At 37.6% G+C, this 19,925-nt stretch overlaps 1 protein-coding gene and 1 pseudogene across 2 annotated transcripts; both read right to left on the bottom strand.

Annotated features, from left to right (window-relative positions):
* Nucleotides 1–3,734: 3,734 nt before the first annotated feature.
* On the bottom strand, nucleotides 3,735–19,585 carry CENPL (centromere protein L). 2 transcript variants are annotated; one of them, XM_032318551.1, is made up of 5 exons: nucleotides 19,500–19,585; nucleotides 15,542–15,718; nucleotides 12,240–12,491; nucleotides 8,256–8,798; nucleotides 3,735–5,664 (listed from the first exon to the last, which is right to left on the bottom strand). In XM_032318551.1, exons 2-5 carry the CDS (start codon nucleotides 15,713–15,715, stop codon nucleotides 5,593–5,595), a joined length of 1,041 nt encoding a protein of 346 aa, XP_032174442.1. In that variant the 5' UTR covers nucleotides 15,716–15,718; nucleotides 19,500–19,585; the 3' UTR covers nucleotides 3,735–5,592. The 2 variants fall into 2 exon arrangements, with proteins under 2 accessions (XP_032174442.1, XP_032174443.1); XM_032318552.1 differs by having other exon boundaries at nucleotides 3,735–5,467.
* LOC116576821 lies at nucleotides 12,823–12,922 on the bottom strand (annotated as a pseudogene).
* Nucleotides 19,586–19,925: the final 340 nt, after the last annotated feature.

Below are 19,925 nucleotides of genomic sequence, written 5' to 3'. Positions count from 1 at the left end.
GAACTACAATACTGACCAAAGTGTTCACTGGAGCCTAAAGGGTTATTTTTCCCCCCACTGAAAGTGGTCCAGTTTTATTATTGAGAAAATGTACCTATTATATAGTGTCACTGCTATAAAGAACATTTGCCTAGTGATTTCCACAACTGAAGAGAGCTCAGAATTGGGTTGGGTTGGCAGTCCACTTCATTTTATAAATTAGTAAATTGAAGCCTAGAAAGTTGAGGACATGTTAGAAACTGAACCTCATATCCATAACCCGATTCCAAATCCATTCATTGTTCTTTATACTACTCTCCAATGTAGGGGACAGCAGTTTACCCTATGTCCTCCCCTCTTACGGATCCAAGAAGAGATGTTGATTTTTCCATCTCTTCAACTTTTTATTTGTTAGGACACAGGGCTATCCTCCTATGAGGAACTGGAAACTGGAAGCGAAATGTGTAGCTTTAAGTAAAAAAAAATATGAATTACCTCAATAGTGCAGGAAAATAATTTGACAAGAACCAACACAGATGCATAATAAAAACCATCAACAAATTAGGAAGAGAACTGCTTTAACCTGACAAAGGGCATGTATGAGAAACCTACAGCTAACATCATATTTAACAGTGAAATATATACTAAGATCAGGAACAATATAAAACTACCTTCTCACCACTTCTATCTGCCATTGTGGTGGAAATTCTAGCCAAGGCAGTTGGGCAAGGAAAAGAAAGAAAAGGCATCCAGATTGAAATTAAGTAAAACTTTTTATTCACAAATATCATTTAGTCTTGCATACAGAAAATCCTAAGGAATTCACTGAAAAAATTACTAGAATAAACAAGTTCAGCAAGATCACAGGATATAAGAGCAATATATACTCACAATAATCCAAAAATGAAATTAAGGAAGCAATTCCAAATGTGTAAAAGTGTAAGCATATTTTTAAAAGGTGTTCTCTTCAAAAACAGAAAACACATAAAATTATCTTACTGTCATTATCGAGTATGGGTGGACATGGAGTTCTACTTTGAAACTCCCTGGCTACTGACCTATCCAGAATAATTTTCACTTATATGAAAAAAAAAATTTTTTTGCCATTCTCAATAGCATGAAATAAATACTTAGGAATAAATTTAACAAAAAAAAAAGTGCAATACTTGTATGCTGAAAACTCTAAAATGCTGCTGAAGGAAGTCTTGAAATAAATGGGAAAATATCCCATGCTCATAGACTAGATATTAGACTTAATACCATTATAACGGCAGTACTCCCCAAATTTATCTATAGATTGAACACAACCACTATCAAAATCCCAGCTAACTGTTTCAAAATTGACCAGCTGATGCTAAGATTCTTTGGAAGTGCCAAAGACCCAGAATAACCAAAACAATCTTAAAAAAAAAAGGAAAAGTTGGAAGACTCATACCCCTGATTTCAAAATGTACTACAAAGCTACACTAATCAAGACAGTGTGGTACTGGCATAAAGACTGACATCAATGAAACAGAGTTGAGAGTCCAGGAATAAGCACCTCTGGCCAAATGATTTTTAAGAAAGGTGACAGAGGTGACACGGGAAAACAAGTCTTTTTAATAAATGGTACTAGAACAAATGAATAAGAATGAATGAAGATGCAAAATGATGAAACTGAATGCTTACCTCACCCCATACATAAAATCTCAAAATTCTGGATAACAGACCTAAATTAAAAGCTCAAGTTATAAGATCATTAGAAGAACACAAGAGTAACCCTTTGGGACCTCAGATTAAGAAATGACTTCTTAGACACAACACCAAAGGCATGAGAAATAAAATAATTGATAAGCTAGACTTATTCAAAATTAAAAACTTTGACATTTTGAAAATAAATGAGTTCACCCTGGCATCTCCAATTCAAATTTAACATTACAGAGTTTCTACTGAGCTTACTTTACTTTATAATTGTGTATCTTTTATGCTCAAAATCTTGGTTCATAACATTGTTATGTTTTATCTTATTACAAACAATGATAAAAGAATACCAATATTATTCATAACAAGGTAACTGAGTACAACTTAAATTCCTTTGCTGCTCTTCTTTTCCTAAGATATAGCTAACAATATAAAGTCAAAATACTAGGATTTAAAAATACTAAAAATAATTCTTTGGTGATTATGACATGAATTAAATAGTTAGGTTTGTTTATTTTCAGTTTTTAAGGATTACTTTTTCTTTTTGATCCAATTTTGTTTCTTTTTTTTTTTTTAAAGATTTTATTTATTTATTTGACAGAGAGAGATCACAAGTGGGCAGAGAGGCAGGCAGAGAGAGAGGAAGGGAAGCAGGCTCTCCGCTGAGCAGAGAGCCCGATGCGGGACTCGATCCCAGGACCCTGAGATCATGACCTGAGCCGAAGGCAGCGGCTTAACCCACTGAGCCACCCAGGCACCCAATCCAATTTTGTTTCTAACTATATATAACACCTACATGGTTCTAAACTCTAAACAAGGAACAATCAAGTAAGTTTTAAATTTCATTCCTGCTCCCTTTACCCAGTTTCTTCCTTCCCCCTAATAAGTAACATTATTATTTGTTTTTGATTTATCCTTCCATTGTTTTTTGGAAACATAAAGGAAATACACACAAACTCATATTTTACCCATTTCTTCTATAAAAGAGAGCATACTGTATATACATTGTCCGCATACTCTTCCAACAATGCCTCTTAAGAGATCAAGATCACTCCATGGCAGTATCAGATTATCTTCCTCAAAACTTTTTATAGTCAGATAGTGGTAATTCACTGTGCAGCTACACCATAATTTATTCAAACAATCCCCCTTTGATAGGCATTTGGATTTTTTTCAGTCTTGCTATTACAAATACTATTGCAATAGATAGCCTTGTACAGGCTTCATTTATGTTTTGCCAGTGAGTTTTGGGGATAGAATGCTAGAAGTGGGACTGCTGGTTAAAGGGTAAATCCCACATAATTTTTCTAGATATTAATTTCTCCATAGCAGTTGTACCATTTCAAACAATCTTTTAACTGTTTTTCGTTTCACTCTTGTCCACCTATAACTCATTCTCCCTCATAACTTACAAAACATATGTTAGATAATATTACTCTCCTGCTTAAAACTTCAATGGTTTCCCATTGCATTTAGAATAAAATCCAATTTCTTCACAGTATCTACGAAAACTTAGATGATGTAGATACTGCCCCTTTCTATCAGGATTAGGTTTGGCTCTGAGCAAGAGACCCAAAATAGCAACAGCTTATACAAGATAAAAGTTTACTTCCCTGGGGCAGTGGATGGCTGTCGCTTAAGCACAGACCCTTGCCTTCAGCTCACATCATGGTCTCATGGTTGTGAGATCAAGTCCTGTGTCGGCTCCATGCTGGAGGTAGAGACTGCTTAAGACTCACTCTCTCTAACCCCCTGCCCCTACAACCCTCCCTCTCTTAGGAAAAAAAGTTTACTTCCCCAACACATAAGTCTAGAGGAAGACTACCCAGGGGTGGCAATGGGGTTCAGCTTTAAGAAGTCCCTGGAGCAGGGCGCCTGGGTGGCTCAGTGGGTTAAAGCCTCTACCTTCGGCTCGGGTCATGATCCCAGAGTCCTGGGATCAAGCCTTGCATTGGGCTCTCTGCTCAGCAGGGAGCCTGCTTCCTCCTCTCTCTCTCTGCCTGCCTCTGCCTACTTGTGATCTCTGTCTGTCAAATTAATAAATAATATCTAAAAAAAAAAAAAAAAAAGTCCCTGAAGCACAAACTCTTTTCAGACCATGCTCCACCACCCCTATGATCTAACCTGCATCCCCATGACCACAAAAAATGGCTAGAATTCTAGTCACCTATAGTCATTATAGATGTTCCAAGCAGAAAAGATGGAAGAATAGTTAAAAGGCAAAGGGTACATGCCCACTGTTTTTTAAGATTTCCTGGAGGCTCTACATGATCCTTCCATTTATAGACCATGGGTCGGAACTTAAGTCATATGACTACACCTAGCTCTGAGAAAGGCCAGAAAAGGTCATCTTTATTCTAGACAGCCACATGCCAAGTCAAAAATTGGAAGACATAGTCAGTGGAATAAGTCTCTGCTGCACAATTTCTTCACTTTCATCTACTTCTACTCCACCCTTACTCTGCTCAAGACACACACAGACTTCCTTTGTTCCTCAAATGAGCCAAGTTCTTAGCCATCTCAAGGCCTGTGCTCTTGCCATTTCACCTGCCTAGCACATTCTTCCACACACCTTTCCCACAGCTGGTTCCCTCTCACCACTCAGGACTCAGCTCAAATGTCACTTCCGCAGAGAGACCTTGGACAACAGTAGAAAAAGTCACCCCTTTCCGTAATGTACTGCCTTATTTTCTTTGTAACATTTATCTCAACTGAAATTATTTTTACCTTCCTCCACTAGAATATAATTTCCACATGACGGATATTTTCTGTCTTCATTGCTATACCCCTGTTGCTCAATACAATTTCAAGTACAACATAGGAGCTTAATATTAGTTAAATGAAAATGACTGTCTGACTCCAAAGCCCATGCTTTTTCCACTATCCCTGCTATTCATGGTATATGTGAAATAATACCCCAATCCAGAAGTTAACCTTTGTTTTTAGAATGACAGCCTATTAAAGTTATTTTCTTTCAAACAAATTTTAAAAAACATCATTTGCAAAGTAAAACAAAATCTTCCTATGCTCAATAAATTAAAATTTAGAGACATAGATATAGCAAGTTGGGCAAGTCTCCCAGGTTGCTCGAATTCATAGTTTGCATCTATAAAACAGAAGAGCTGGTTAAAATGCGTTCACTTAACCTGTAGATATTTACTAAGTACTGTGCTAAAACAAGATTAGGGACATGAAAGTTAAGATAATTTCTGCCCGCAAGAGACTCATGGTTGCCTCTGATTCCATATGATTGTTGGCTTGTAACATTTGTGCTAGAGAAAAAGACTACAATTCTTGTTCTTGAGACATTAAAGACCTGTCACCAAGACACTGATACACACTGCTTCATTTTAAAAGTAAATATTTAATTCAACATTGCAATAAGAATTGAACAGTATTAAAAACAGAAGCATATTAGTGGCTTTAAAAAGTGTATGTTAATCTCCAGTTTCCTTTGGAGATTTTAACTGCCAGCTCTCTACAGTGAAATGATACTAAGAAAATGTCTTTAGAAATTCTCTTTGGATCCAATTCTAAAATGCTTAAAAGGAACTGACGGCTTTAAAGATCCAAATCAGAAATAATATTAGAGATACCTCATTTGAATCCTAAAAATTTGATGTAATAAACATTACATATTTTTTAGAAAGATGGTCCAAGATAATAACAACTCAGCATTTTCTAGACACTGACATCCCAGATCATCATGACTATTATGGAGCACCTGGCTGTGATTCATTCACTACCACCTTCTTTTTTCTTCTAGATCCTTCTTGAATTCCATTCCATCTGGGCAATTCCAAAGGCACTGAGAGGAAAACAGATGCAGAGACAGATGCTTATTTCTCCTGCGAGGCCTCTCAGAATAGCAATTAGGCAAATAATCAGTGAGAAAAAAGCATATAATCCATCATTTACGGTTCCCACAAGACTTCAATCAATTTGAAAAATTGCCAGTTCTGTCAAATATGCCAAGACTCCAATAAGGTATTTATGACACAGAATCTGAAAAAAAAACAAAAAAACAAAAAACAAAAAACAAAACACACACACACACAAAAAAAACAGATACTTAAAATCAGAATTATGATAACAAAGCAGTTTGATATTTGATAAATATTCCAGGCTTAAATTCCACATCTGGAAGCTAAGATGAACCCAAACCACTGCTGCTCTAAGTCAAATAAATTTTGATCTATTTAATGAAGACTAGTAACTTTAATAAATACACAACTATTAGTCAGTGGTGCTTAGAAATAACTAAAATTCTTAATTTTTTCTGATTTCCACAGATGGGCTAACTATGTATATAAGGAATAAGGAGAGGAAGGGGGTATCCCTGAATCCCTTGGATTTCTATGCAAAATAAGTATGTACATTTTCTACAAAGAGGTTGCATACCTTCCTTCTTTTCAAAAGGATATATGATTCCAAAAGTACCTTGTAGAAACTAAGCAGATAGCAGAAACCTGGTTAATACACTAATTTCAAACTTTTGAGAGGCAGTACACTGTTGCAGTTAAAGGCATAAGCTCAGATGACTGGGCTCAAATTCAAACTCCACTTATTAGCTATTTGATCTTAGAGAACCTACTAATCCTCTGTGCTAGCTTCCTCTTCACAACATATCTCAATAGGTTGTTGTGAAAAACTGAATGAGATGGTATATACAAAATGCTTTGTAATGCCTGGCACCATTACTGCTTAATAAAAGTTCACTATCAAAAAAAAAATGTTTAAGTGTTAGCTATCACCATGGCATTATATGAAGGTAGGAGCCAGTCACCATCTTAAGATTTTATTTATTTATTTTTTTAATTTATCTATTTGATAGACAGAGAGAGATCACAAGTAGGCAGAGAGGCAGGGGGAAGCAGGCTCCCCGCTGAGCAGAGAGCCCGATGCGGGGCTCGATCCCAGGACGCTGAGATCATGACCCAAGCCGAAGGCAGAGGCTTAAACCACTGAGCCACCCAGGCGCACCGCCAGTCACCATCTTAAATCATTAAGAGAGGCTCTTAGTGGGGTGCCTGGGTGGGGCAGAGAGTGGGGTCAAATCAAGCATCTGACTTGATTTTGGCTCAGGTCATGATCTCGGGGTTGTGGGATTGAGCCTGGCGTCAAGCCCTAAACTGGGCTCCACACTCAGCATGGAGTCTGCTTATCCCTCTCTCTTTGCTCTCCCCTCCCACTCACTTGCTCTATCTCTAAAATAAATAAAATTAAAAAAAAAAAAAAAAAAAGGATCTCAGATGTAGTATAGACCAGATAAAATCAATGTGTTTAAGAACCATCTTTATATTCATAATAATACATTATATGAAGCAGTTTTTATAGAGTGGGCATATGACCACAAAATCTTAAATACACAAGGACTTCATGAACACTGAATTCTGAGGTGCTAAAATGGAATTATTTTCCTTTTATAATACCAAATTAAACAAGGTATGGTATAATCTTTCAAATGTTTCATTGAAAACCAAAGAAATAAACTTAACGTCATGACCCAGTACAAGCAATGTATATACCCTTACTATATATGATATAGTCATTTTTATATTTTCTATTACATATCTTTCTTTTGTTTTTTAAAGCTGGTCTCTTCCCATCAAAATTATTTTCCAGGGGCACCTGGGTGGCTCAGTGGGTTAAAGCCTCTGCTTTCGGCTCAGGTCATGATCCCAGGGTCCTGGGATCGAGCCCCGCATCGGGCTCTCTGCTCAGTGGGGAGCCTGCTTCCTCCTCTCTCTCTCTGCCTGCCTCTCTGCCTACTTCTGATCTGTCAAATAAATAAATTAAAAAAAAAAATTATTGTCCAACTTACTATAGCAATAGGACCTTCAATTAGAAAAACACTAATACAGTGTTTATATAGAGTATGAGCTTTTTGGAACCTAAGAGATAAGCATTCAAATTCTGACTCCTTCTCTGACTAAGCTATTCTGCTGGTATCACTTTCACCTAACTTGGCCTGTTCCCTTGTTTTAAAAATAAAATGTGGATAAAAACACCTACTACAGGGTTGTTCTAAAGATTAAAATTAAGAGGTATTAAACTCCTAGCACAGTCACAAGCTCAATATTCACTGTTTACTATGGCTACATTTTAAAACATTTTAAATATATTAATATATTTTATTATATTTAGGTGCCTATTATCAGTTTATTTCTGATATTTCCTCTATTAAGTATTTCATGGAGAGTAAAACAATGTCAATTATTTCCTTCCTAGGGAGAGAAAAGCCTAGATAACATCTTAGTTATGTATTTCTGGCTACAATTTTCTGATCTCACACAGAAAATCCTCTGTTGCTCCGATAATTATTTCCAAGTTGGACAAAACAGTTTTTAATATTTCAAAATTACTACAGAATAATTCTTATTATTACCAAAGTCTGTAGCTCACAGCATATAGTATTCTCCCATTATAAAGCTATATCTAGAGACTGAAGACTTTGTAGTAAATCGTTTATAAAGCATAAAATATCCTATTGTCTCGAATTAGCATTCAAATGTGTTTCTTCAATGTAGCAAATGCATACATTTTAAAAGCTACGTAATAAGGAAAATTACTTAACTAGATTTGTTCAAACTAACCTTTATTTTTCCATCAGTATGTGCTGAAGCTACAGATGTAGAAACACGGACCAATCTTGTGGCTGATAAATGAATTTTGAAATGCCTATGGAAATGTGAATAAAGGCAGTCCATAAATAAGTCAACTTCTTCCTGAGTAACTTCCCCAGGGGTTTTGTGGACACTGTCCCACAAAGCTTTTGCATCCTCTGGATGTATGGCGTAAGAAATGTCCAGACTTTGAGGGCTACAGGGTACAGACCAAAGAAATTCGGTAGCAGCCATATATTGGTCCATTTTGCATGCAGTCCACATAGCAGCCATCCAGGAAAGATTAAAAGCATTGATTGCTAAGGGACTGAAATAACAATCGAAAGTTTTCTGAAACCACGTTCCTACTATGGCTGTATTTGTCTCTGCTCCATTTGCGAGGAATAAGGGTACACAGGTGAAATCTTCTGAAACAGTCTCTAGAAGACTGTCTCCAAATATACAGCAGAACCAACCAGTCCACAACACTTTATGTTCTCTGTTCTCAGATGGCAATTGAGATTTTGACAGAATCTACAAAGAAAAAAAAAAGGTTCATTAAATTCAAAAGTACACTTACTCCAAATTACATCTTCTCAAAATTAGTACATTTAAAAATAAGATATGTTGTACTGCTTGCCAAAAAAACACAAAGGAAATAATCTCCCTAATCATCATTAGGCTTTATCAAGTTAACTGACATTCCTCCTAATATTCTTATTAGGACATGGTATATGGAGGCAAGATCTTGGTGCAGCCAAAATGCAAAATATGGAATGCCAATATAGTGTAGCCAAGTACACTATCCTGAAAAAAAAAAAATCTCAAAATCTCAACTTCAGAAGGGACTATAAAATGTCACCAAATCCAACGTGCTTGAATTCTTCCGTAAGGGAAGAATTCAGGATTTCCCAAGGCAGCTCTATCAACTTAAAAATGTTCTTTCATTGGTTAGGCCCACAGTTTCCATCCGTAGATCCTGTTTTCTTCCTTATGTGCATGTAAAACAAATCAAATCTAATTTCTCTTCTACAGTCAAATATTTGATGATCTGTATCATATGTAATGTCAAGTTCAACATCTCTAGTTTCTTCAACTATTCCTCCTATGACATACACGTTATCCTGGTCACTCTGAAATTCTTCGGCATGGGAGTCATTCATAAGTGAATATAACCACTTCAAAAGGATCTGATTAAAGTACTGTTACCATCTTTAACCTAGATTTTACTACTATTAATATAATCTTAGATTCAGTAGTGTTCTCATTTTTAGTTGACAGCTTTATATAAATTATCCCTATTCATTTTTACCATGAATATGTAAATCTTAGGGCACCAGGGTGGCTCAGTCAGTTAAGCAGACAACTCTCGATTTCGGCTCAGATCATGATCTCAGGGTCCTGAGAATGAGCCCCACATCAGTGTTCAGCAAGGAGACTGCTTGAGACTCTCTTCCTTTCCCCTCTGCCCCTCCCCCTGCTTGTGTGCTCTCTAAAGTAAATAAACCTTTAAAAAAAAAAAAAAAAAGTAAACCTCCCCTAATATAGAGAGGCAGTATATTTACTCCTATTAAAATTTTAATCTCTTTCAATTTGACCCTTTGTGCCAATCCATTCAGATTTTTTAGAATCCTGATTATGTTTCCCGGCAGACTAACATTACAAACTTCAAATCTCTAAAATACAGGACAAATGTACCTTCCAGATACTCATAGTTTTAAAGTCTGACCAGGATAAAGTGAAAATCACAGCCCAGTTTCCTATCCCTTTAGAGATAATCATTTTAACAACTACTTTTAGCATATTTCTCCTTCTTGTTCAAGAGAGTGTAAGAGGCCCAAAAGCTTTGAAGCCCAGATAGGTCTACCACACTTTCATAACCTAAAAGTTCTATAACACTAGGAAGAAATGAGATTTACTTCGGTCACTATTAGGACACTCTACTAACAGCTCCAAGAGATCATGTCTATTCCTGAAAGAATATTTGCCTGTTGACATGCTAATCACATCCCTTCTCTGGGCATTTGACAAAGACTGCTAACTATCTACCTGGTACCTACTTTTCCTTCCACAATAAAACTGTCCTTTTAATGAGGTGGCAAAGTACCCACTAAAAAAAGAAAAAATTCCTAGTCTGCCTTCCAACTGGGATGTAAAGAGAAGTTGTTGGGTCTCAGAATCTCATTAAAGGTTTACTCAGTGGCAGGCACTCTCTTTGCCCTCTTACTTCCTGCCTGGAATTTGCAGACAATATTTAGAGTTTCAGGAGCCAAGTCAGACTACACGCAACCTTACGGAGAGAAGCCATGCACCAAGGATGAGAGAGAAGGCAGAAGGAGCCTAGATTATTCATTCATAAAGGATATGCCAGCTTTGAACACCTTACCTCCACTTTTTTTGTAAGACAAATAAGGCTCTATCTATTTAACCTCAAGACAGACATTTCATTCACAGTTATTTAGGCTTTCTATTTTATGCAGCTAAACCTAATCCTAGGAATCCTGAAGATCCTTGTCAATATCATGACCTACAGCAGGGGTTAGCAAATTTTTTCTGTAGAAGTAGGATAGTAAATATTTTAGGCTTTGCAAGACATATTGTCTCTGTAGCAAATACTCAAACGTGCTGTTGGAGCACAAAAGCAGCCGCAGACAGTATGTAAACAATGAGAGGAGCACTGTTCCAACAAAACCTTATTTACAAACACAGCAACAAAAACAAAAACAAGTAACATGTCAGATTTGGCCTGTAGGCCATAGTTTGCTAACCCCTGATCTACACAAATAAGCAAAATTAGGCCTTTTTGACTATTTCAGAATTTAACTTATAATGACTAAGATGAGTTCACTCAAGAAACAGAAGTAGCAAGCATGAATAATAAATCCAGTTTCTTAATCAATCCAAAGATAGTCCTACTACTTTTAAATACTACACACAGGAACGTTACATTTCTTTTTTTTTTTTTTTAAGATTTTATTTATTATCTACTTGACAGACAGAGATCACAAGTAGGCAGAGAGGCAGGAGCAGAGAGAGAGGGGGGAGCAGGCTCCCCGCTGAGCAGAGAGCCCGACGCGGGGCTCAATCCCAGGACCCTGGAATCATAACTTGAGCCGAAGACAGAGTAAGACCCAGTAAGCCACCCACGCGTCCCAGAACGTTACATTTCTAAGAGTAACTTGGCATGATACATTACAATATATGATGATAGATTATATATGTATATGCATATCTTATATATGCATATACATACACTTTTTTTTTTTGCTAAAATTCCACTTCTAGGAATTTAGTCCAGATTTATGCAGGTTTCCTTACAAACATGTAGTATTCTTAATGACATGAGTAATTATAATATTATTATTAATTTTTTTTTAAAAAGGCCATATGCAAAGGTGTGGGCAATGTAATCCAAATTTTAATAGATCCAGATAGCCACACAGACGTATCTATGTTCGTGAGAGATACTGACCTATAGTTTTAGTAATCTTCATGTAGTTTTAGTATTGGGTAATGCTGGCCTCACAGAATGAGTTAATCTCATTCTATTCTCTGAAGAGACTGTAGAGACTATAAAGAACTGAAATAATTCCTTCCTTAAATGTTTGGCAGAATTCACCAGTGAATCCATCTGGGCCTGATGCTTTCTACTTTGAAAAGTATTGACTCAATTTTTTAATAAATAGAGGCTTACTTGGATCGTCTACTGTCAGATGTATACCAAAATGTTAAACTGTGGTTTTCAATTTTCTTTATATTTTTATGTATTTTATGATAAACATGACTATAATGTAATTGGAAAAAAACTCAAGTTGGCCATATCTAATTACTGTAATTTGGTCAAATGAGACGTAAGATAGGTTATAAATCACAAGCTTAAGTTTTTTTTTAAATGTAAGAAAATACCACAATTTCTAAACCAGGACAGTGCAGATTCTTTCCCCCTGGGAAGCAAAGACTGATTATATAACATACCTGGACAAGAAAGGCTTCAGAGTCTCTTTGTGTTCCTTTCATTCCTAGGAGAGTGGAGAAAGTCACTTTGATGTTGAAGTCTTCTCCCACTTCCACAGCAAGACCTTTTTGCTTCTCAGCAGCAATAAATGCACTCAAAAGTCTAGAATACTCTTTGAGATTAGTATAGGAGAATTTATACAGGGGAGTTAAACTATATAAAGTCCATTGTTTATGCAGAAGGAATGCAACTTTTTGAGGATCATTATCTTCCTACAGAAAAAAAAAATCAAGACAAAAGAAGTTTAAATTCTCATTTACTAATATTTCCTAATTCTTAATCACAGTATTTTAAATATTTAATACCAATCCATTACTGGGTACCTAATCTTTACACTCCAGCCAAAACAGAGTTTGCAGGACTCTGAAGATCTCTAACAAGCCTTTTCATTTGCTGTATCTTCACTTTGGAATATTCTTCCCACATGCGTTCATATGGCATGTTCCTTTCCTTCACTCAGGTCTGTCCAATGTCACTCAAGAGGCCACCCTATCTAATTTTGTCTCACTCCAATTTTGTCACTTTATAGATGCTTTTTTTTTTTTTAATATGGAATGCTTCATGAATTTGCGCGGCATTCATGTGCAGGGGCCATGCTAATTTCTGTACCGTTCCAATTTTTTTTTAAGATTTTATTTATTTACTTGACAGACAGAGATCACAATCAGGCAGAGAGGCAGGCAGAGAGAGAAGAGGAAGCAGGCTCCCTGCTGAGCAGAGCCGATATGGGACTTGATCCCAGGACTTTGGGATCACTACCTGAGCCGAAGGCAGAGGCTCTGACCCACTGAGCCACCCAGGTGCCCCAATCGTTCCAATTTTAGTGTATGTGCTGCTGAAGCAAGCATACTTTCTATCTCCTTAACCCGCTTTTTTTTTTTCACAGCATTTATTACTATACGACATGATCTGTTTACTGGATTTTTATTGTTTGATTCCTTCCTAGAGCATGAGTATGACAAGAACAGGCATTTTGCCTATTTTACTAGACATTATATCTCTATCCTCTAGAACACCTGCTCAATAAATATTTATTGGATGAACATTTACATTTCACCTTTAGAAATTTAAAATTATAGATTTTCAAAATAGTAACTATTCCTGGAACATTTAATTTGATTAGTTTTAATTATGTAATTTTCTTAAATATTTGGCAGTAAATCCACTCTACGACACAATGTCAAATTCAGCAGATTAAATAAAAAGATACTTCGGAGCATTTCTACCATGCTCTATTAGAATCACGGATACCATCAAAAACAGAAACACTTCCTTCCTATTGGCCCTATGGCATTATTGAGGGTCTTCACATACATCCCCATACAGGTTCCTACTTTGATTCTAAATTGAAATTTTCTATAAAATCCACACTTTCTGACAGTCTTACAGCTCCTACTATCTTTTGGAACTTTCATTACAGTTTTCTACTTGATAAAAATATTTCTTCGGACTGGAGTGTTCATGAAAACTTTTATAAAACTTGTATAAAAAGCTATAAACTTTTTTCTTGTTATGAACAAGAGGTATGGGGAAATTACTTATTTCGCAGTGATAAGGAAATGAATTAAACATTCCAATCTTTATATACAATTTCTATTTTATGGTTAGGAACCATCACTTTCATTACCAGCACTAGTAATTTAAGAAACTTTTCAGAAAGAAGCAAAAATTTTCCCATATCTCAAGAGATATGAGGCATACAACATGGAGAAGAAAATAAGACTCCACGGAGGATGTGGGTGACTGATCAGCCAGACTCCTTGCTATGTTCCTCAAAACCACACACCAAACTCACACTGACTAGGGTTTTATTTCCTGTTCCAGTGAAATCACAAATTACTCATGTTATAAATGTTCAGAGTTGGGGCGCCTGGGTGGCTCAGTGGGTTAAAGCCTCTGCCTTCGGCTCAGGTCATGATCCCAGGGTCCTGGGATCGAGCCCCGCGTCGGGCTCTCTGCTCCGCGGGGAGCCTGCTTCCTCCTCTCTCACTCTCTGCCTGCCTCTCTGCCTACTTGTGATCTCTGTCTGTCAAATAAATAAATAAAAATCTTAAAAAAAAAAAAAATGTTCAGAGTTGTTTATGAATAATCAAAACAGAGGATGTTGCTGTAGACAAATTGGAGACAATATAAACACCAAAATAATTTAGTAATGATTTAGAAAAATTTGAAAAACAAAAATTAAGTCTAATAAATTAATAAGTGGAGGAGAAATAAGAAGCGTTTACAATAGAATGCCAAAGGCTGGTTGGTAAATAATGCAGCAAATGGGAGTTGGAAAATCATGATACTGTGACCATAAAGATAAAGACAGAATCAGGCAAATATTATCGATGGATGTTAAGTATGAGGGGAAATTTAGAGAGGAACAGAATATTTACATTATCCTAAAGTGTCTCCCAGACTGCTTATTAGATGCAGAGATGAATAAAACAGTAATTACTGAGCAACACCTTGACAGGATGATCAAAACTGACATCACCTCTGTGCTACCAGATGTTATTCCCCAAGGACACAACAGCCTCTATGCTGCATTCCAGCCAATGTGCGGCTTCAATCTAACCACGAGGAAACATCAGACAAATACAAAATCAAGAATATTCAATTTAAAAAGGAAAAGGGAGGAAACTACATTCTTCAAAATGTCAATGTCATAAAAAATACAGAAATACTGTGGAAATGCTCCAAATTAAAGGAAGTTAAAAGACATAACAGAGGTGGTACTGATAGTGTGAATAATTGTTTTTGCTATTTCTCATTTTATTACCTGAGAGATTAAAAAGATACTAAAAAATACTATTAAAAAGTAACAAAAGTCGGGGCTCCTGGGTGGCTCAGTGGGTTAAAGCCTCTGCCTTCGGTTCAGGTTATGAGCCCAGGGTCCTGGGATAGAGCCTGCTTCCTCCTCTCTCTGTCTCTGCCTGCCTCTCTGCCTACTTGTCTGTCAAATAAATAAATAAAATCTTTTCTTTTTAAAGGTTTTATTTATTTATTTGACAGAGATCACAAGTAGGCAGAGAGGCAGGCAGAGAGAGAGAGGGAAGCAGGCTCCCCGCCCACCTGAGAGCCCAACGAGGGACTCGATCCCAGGACCCTGAGATCACGACCCGAGCCGAAGGCGGTGGCCCAATCCACTGAGCCACCCAGGCGTCCCATAAACAAATAAAATCTTAAAAAAAAAAAAAAAGTAACAAAAGTCAAAACGTTTTGCTCACAGATTTTCTCAATTATTGAGTAACATGAAGGAATACAAAAGGCATACCTGTAATTGTGAACACTGAGGAATTTTCCTTCGAGGTGGCGTTGGGATAAATGAAGTCTGCTTCCTGACTGATTCTAATCGTTTCTGCAAAGGGGTGGCACCTATAAAATAATCTTTAAGCCTTGAGGATGCACTGTGCCTAGGAGTCGATCCTCGTGTATCATAAGAATCCATGATCTACATAAAAAGAAATAAAACGAGAACTCTGAACACTAAAAAGTTAATTCAGGCTCACAGCTTCACTGATTCTTCTCCTTGCTATAAAGTTCTTTCTTTCCCTTCCACTCCCTGCCCTCCTCCCCCACCCAGTTTTGACTTTTTAACCAAGTTTTCATTGGCTATAGACTATTTTTAAGAATATCTTACCAGGGGCGCCTGGGTGACTCAGTGGGTTAAGCCTCTGCCTTCGGCTCAGGTCAGGATCCCAGTGTCCTGGCATCAAGCCCCATATCGGGCTCCCTGCTCCGCAGGAAGCCTGCTTCTCCCTCTCCCACTCCCCCTGCTTGTATTCCCTCTCTTGCTGTGTCTCTCTCTGTCAAATATATAAATAAAATCTTAAAAAAAAAAAAAAAAAAGAATATCCTACCAATGCCTCAAACACAGAATGTTCAAAACTACATTCAACTCCCTTCCATTCTCCTCCCAAAATTAGCTGGTCCATTTTCAAATTCTTGTCAATTTCTATGTTAAAATTCATTTAAAGTGGCTCTTGAACATGTAGCCATTAAGCAGAATCTTTCGAGTTTTTCCTTCAGCAGTCTCTGTCATCCATTCCCAAAGCTACTTCTAGGTTCTTATGACCATATCTAAGGGTAATCCACTCTTCAGTAATGACACTTTATCATTAGTCGCCTGTGCAAAAAACTTTACAGTGATGAGAAAAATGCTACTTTTTGCTATTTAAGATCTCTCATAATACAGCTTGCCCTTATCCTACTCCTCCTAGACGTAAACATATTCTTGTCTTCATGTTTTTGCCTATCAATTATGTTCCTTATCTGAAGTGTCCTTTTTCCATTCCACCTCCTTTAGGACCATGCTTGAATTTGATCTCTTTCCAAGTAGTAGGGTTTTATCAATCTTTTTTCCCCAGAAGTGTATACTATACGCTTCTGTCTGTATCAATAGCTCATTCCTGGAAGTACTGTGTATTAGGAGCATGGCTGTGTGTGTATAGAATGAGGTCTCGGGGGCAAATATTTTTTAAAAGCCCAAAAACCCTCTAGATGAGTCTAACAAAATCTCTTAATAATGTTTCATAAAATGTTTAGAGATTAATAAAATACCATCCCACATAGCTCTCCTAGATCATCTTGTCTATACCACTCATTTTGGCCCACATTCATACACTTCCTTGTATAATTTTTTTGGTTTGCATTTCTTCTCTTCCCAACAAGACAAAAATACTTTGACTGAAATCATGCTTTTTATGTCTCTTGTATAATTATCCTAATATAATGATGAGTATGCTTTGTTAGCAAGTATTGTGGATTGTCTTTTTATTTGCTTTGTAGTTTCAAGTTTTTCTTTAAACTCCAATTAGTTAACATACAGTGTAATAGTAGTTTCAGGAGTAGAATTTGGTGATTCATCACTAATATACAACACCCAGTGCAAGTATCCTCCTTAATACCCATCACCCACTTAACCCATCCTCTCTCTCCCCACCTCCCCTAACAAGTATTGGTTTAAATGAACAGAAGAATTTCCTAGAATTCTGAAATTATAACTTTCATTAAAAGAAATTATGATTTAAAAATTACAATAAATAAAAATAACAATAATTACCCCCAAGTATTAGCACAGTTACCCTTTGATAAAAGTTTTTCACAAATGAAAACTTGTAGGGGCAACCTGGGTGGCTCAGTTGGTTAAGAGTCTGCCTTAGGCTCAAGTCATGATTCCGGATGCACTCGCGCATGCTCTCAAATAAATAAAAATCTTTTTAAAAAATGAAAACTTGTATTTATTACTATATTTAAATTTCATTATATCAAAATAGGGCACCCTCTGTATCTTGTACAAAACTTCACAGGTTAAATATGTAGTTCTCAAATGTTCAGATAACACCCAAGGGACATCATACACCACATAACTTAAATAGCAGCTACTTTAAAGCATTCTACCCTTAAATGCATACTGAATTACATCTTTAAAAGGCAGTTTTAGAGCACCTGGGTGGCTCAGTCAGTTAAGAGTCTGCCTCCTGATTTCGGCTCAGGTCATGATCTCCGGGTCATATGTTGAGCCTTGTTTCGGGCTCTGCACTGGGCATGGAGCCTGCTTGAGATTCTCTCATTATCCCTCTCCCTCTGCCCCTACACCTACCCCTCACTGGTGATCTGTCTTTAAACAAACAAACAAACAAACAAACAGGGGGGATTTTAATCAGTCCCATCTACACAGAATGCTTCTCTCATATTTTTATTTGGATTAATGGCTAACATTTATTGAGTATTCATCAGGTGCCAGGTACTTGTCCAAGCCCCTAACAAATTCTGTCTCATTTAATCCTCAAACCCCATGAGGTGGTTTATTATATTCCCAGCTGACAGACAAAAAGACAAAGAAGTTAAGTAATTTGCCAAACTCATACAGGTAAAGAAGACAAGAACCAGGATTTGAACCCAGACAGTATAATGCCAGAAAGGGTGCTCTTATCTCTCTTTCACAGTGCCTTTCAATAGAGATCAATTTCAAGGCAAAAGATGCCCTGCTGAATTTGACTCCTTAAAAGAAAAATGCTATGAATTCCAAAAAAAAGATTTAAAACATCTGTCCAGGTGAGATAAAGACTATTAGCACTGAGACAGTAGGTTTTGAGAAAAACCTTCCCCTAAGTATTTAATATTATGGTAATGTGAAATATCCCAGTTCACGCATGAAAGATCAGAAAATGACTTAACGTCTATTTTACCCTCTCACTCTGCACTCATTCGTAATGGGCAATTTTGCCCTGCCTGATAAGTTAGAGGTTCAAAATATATCTTGACTCATTATTTTAGTGTCCCAGTCTTAACCCTTTTCCCCAGTCCATAACCAGTGATCCATAGACCCTACTTCTATCTTGTCATTACCTTGCTGGAGATCCCATAACAATTCCCACTCACCTTTCAGATGAAGTCAGAACTTCTCTGAGTTTCATGGTACCACATTATGTGATCTTATTATCTGGCACTATTCAGGTTCATTTTCTACTCCAGGGGTTCTCAGCCCAAGATCTATGGACAAAATCCAACAACCCTAGGTTGTATGCAAATGTCGTATGCATGTGTATTTGGTGGAGGAAGGGCAAGAAGAAAGGTCCCACAGACCATTTTTGCAAAGGTTAAGAACCACTGCCCTAGGGGCACCTGGGTGGCTCAGTGGGTTAAAGCCTCTGCCTTCCGCTCAGGTCATGATCCCAGGGTCCTGGGATCGAGCCCCAAATCAGGCTCTTGCTCAGCAGGGAGCCTGCTTCCTCCTCTCTCTCTGCCTGCCTCTCTGCCTCCTTGTGATCTCTGTCAAATAAATAAATAAAATCTTTAAAAAAAAAAAAAAAAAAAAAAGAACCACTGCCCTAGAGTGATCATTACCCTACTACCCCCTTCGTGCCTGTCATGTTCGCCTCTGCTCCCTGACTTTTTTATTCAGCCTACAGCCAACTAAGAATGCTGCTCTCCTCCCAAATGCAACCCATCCTGGAGGTTTCACGTCCTCAGAAGCTGGCCGGTATCCAGAGTTATCACCAGCTCTTCCTGCACTTGTAGTTCATAACATACAGTTAAAACTTAATTGTTTTTCCTGGGGTAGACCCTGACTTAATTCACTTTTTACACTGTCACCAATACCCAAATCCGAGTGCCAAGCACGCAGCATGCAGCCATCTAAGCACACAAGTGTTGTAAAGAAAACGAGCACACTGCCGGGCAAAACGTAAAGTGTACTGCCGGTCCTGGACAAAGACAAAGGGTCTTACCAATAAGATGCTGTGATGACGCTGTCACCCATTCCGGCTTCACGAATCATTTTTCAAGTCTGGTTCTAAAACTAGGTAGAAACTAAACCCCCATGAAGTTTAAAAAAAAAAAAAAAAGTCGCCAAAACGGCAGCTGAGACAGAGTTCGGAAGGAATCCTTGGCCCCTTCAAATTCCCTCTCGCTCCACAATAACCGGTTCACCAGGGACACAAACTGTTCCCTCAGATGTCCGGCGACTTCACCCCAGGAGGGGCATTTCCGCTGACCCAGCCACCAGCTCTGCGACCCTCGCTCCTGCGGAGTCGGCTTCTGCCAGAGAAGAGAAAGAATAAGGGGCAGCGGGTCCCAAGTCGCCCCTCTCCACTTGAGCCCTTCAGAGGCTCAGCTAGCTCTGAAATCCCGCCTTTGAGAAGCTGCACCCCAGG

Source organism: Mustela erminea, chromosome 17 (assembly GCF_009829155.1).
Source record: "Mustela erminea isolate mMusErm1 chromosome 17, mMusErm1.Pri, whole genome shotgun sequence".
Taxonomy (NCBI): Eukaryota; Metazoa; Chordata; class Mammalia; order Carnivora; family Mustelidae; genus Mustela; species Mustela erminea.
This window is presented reverse-complemented; position numbering and strand designations above follow the sequence as displayed.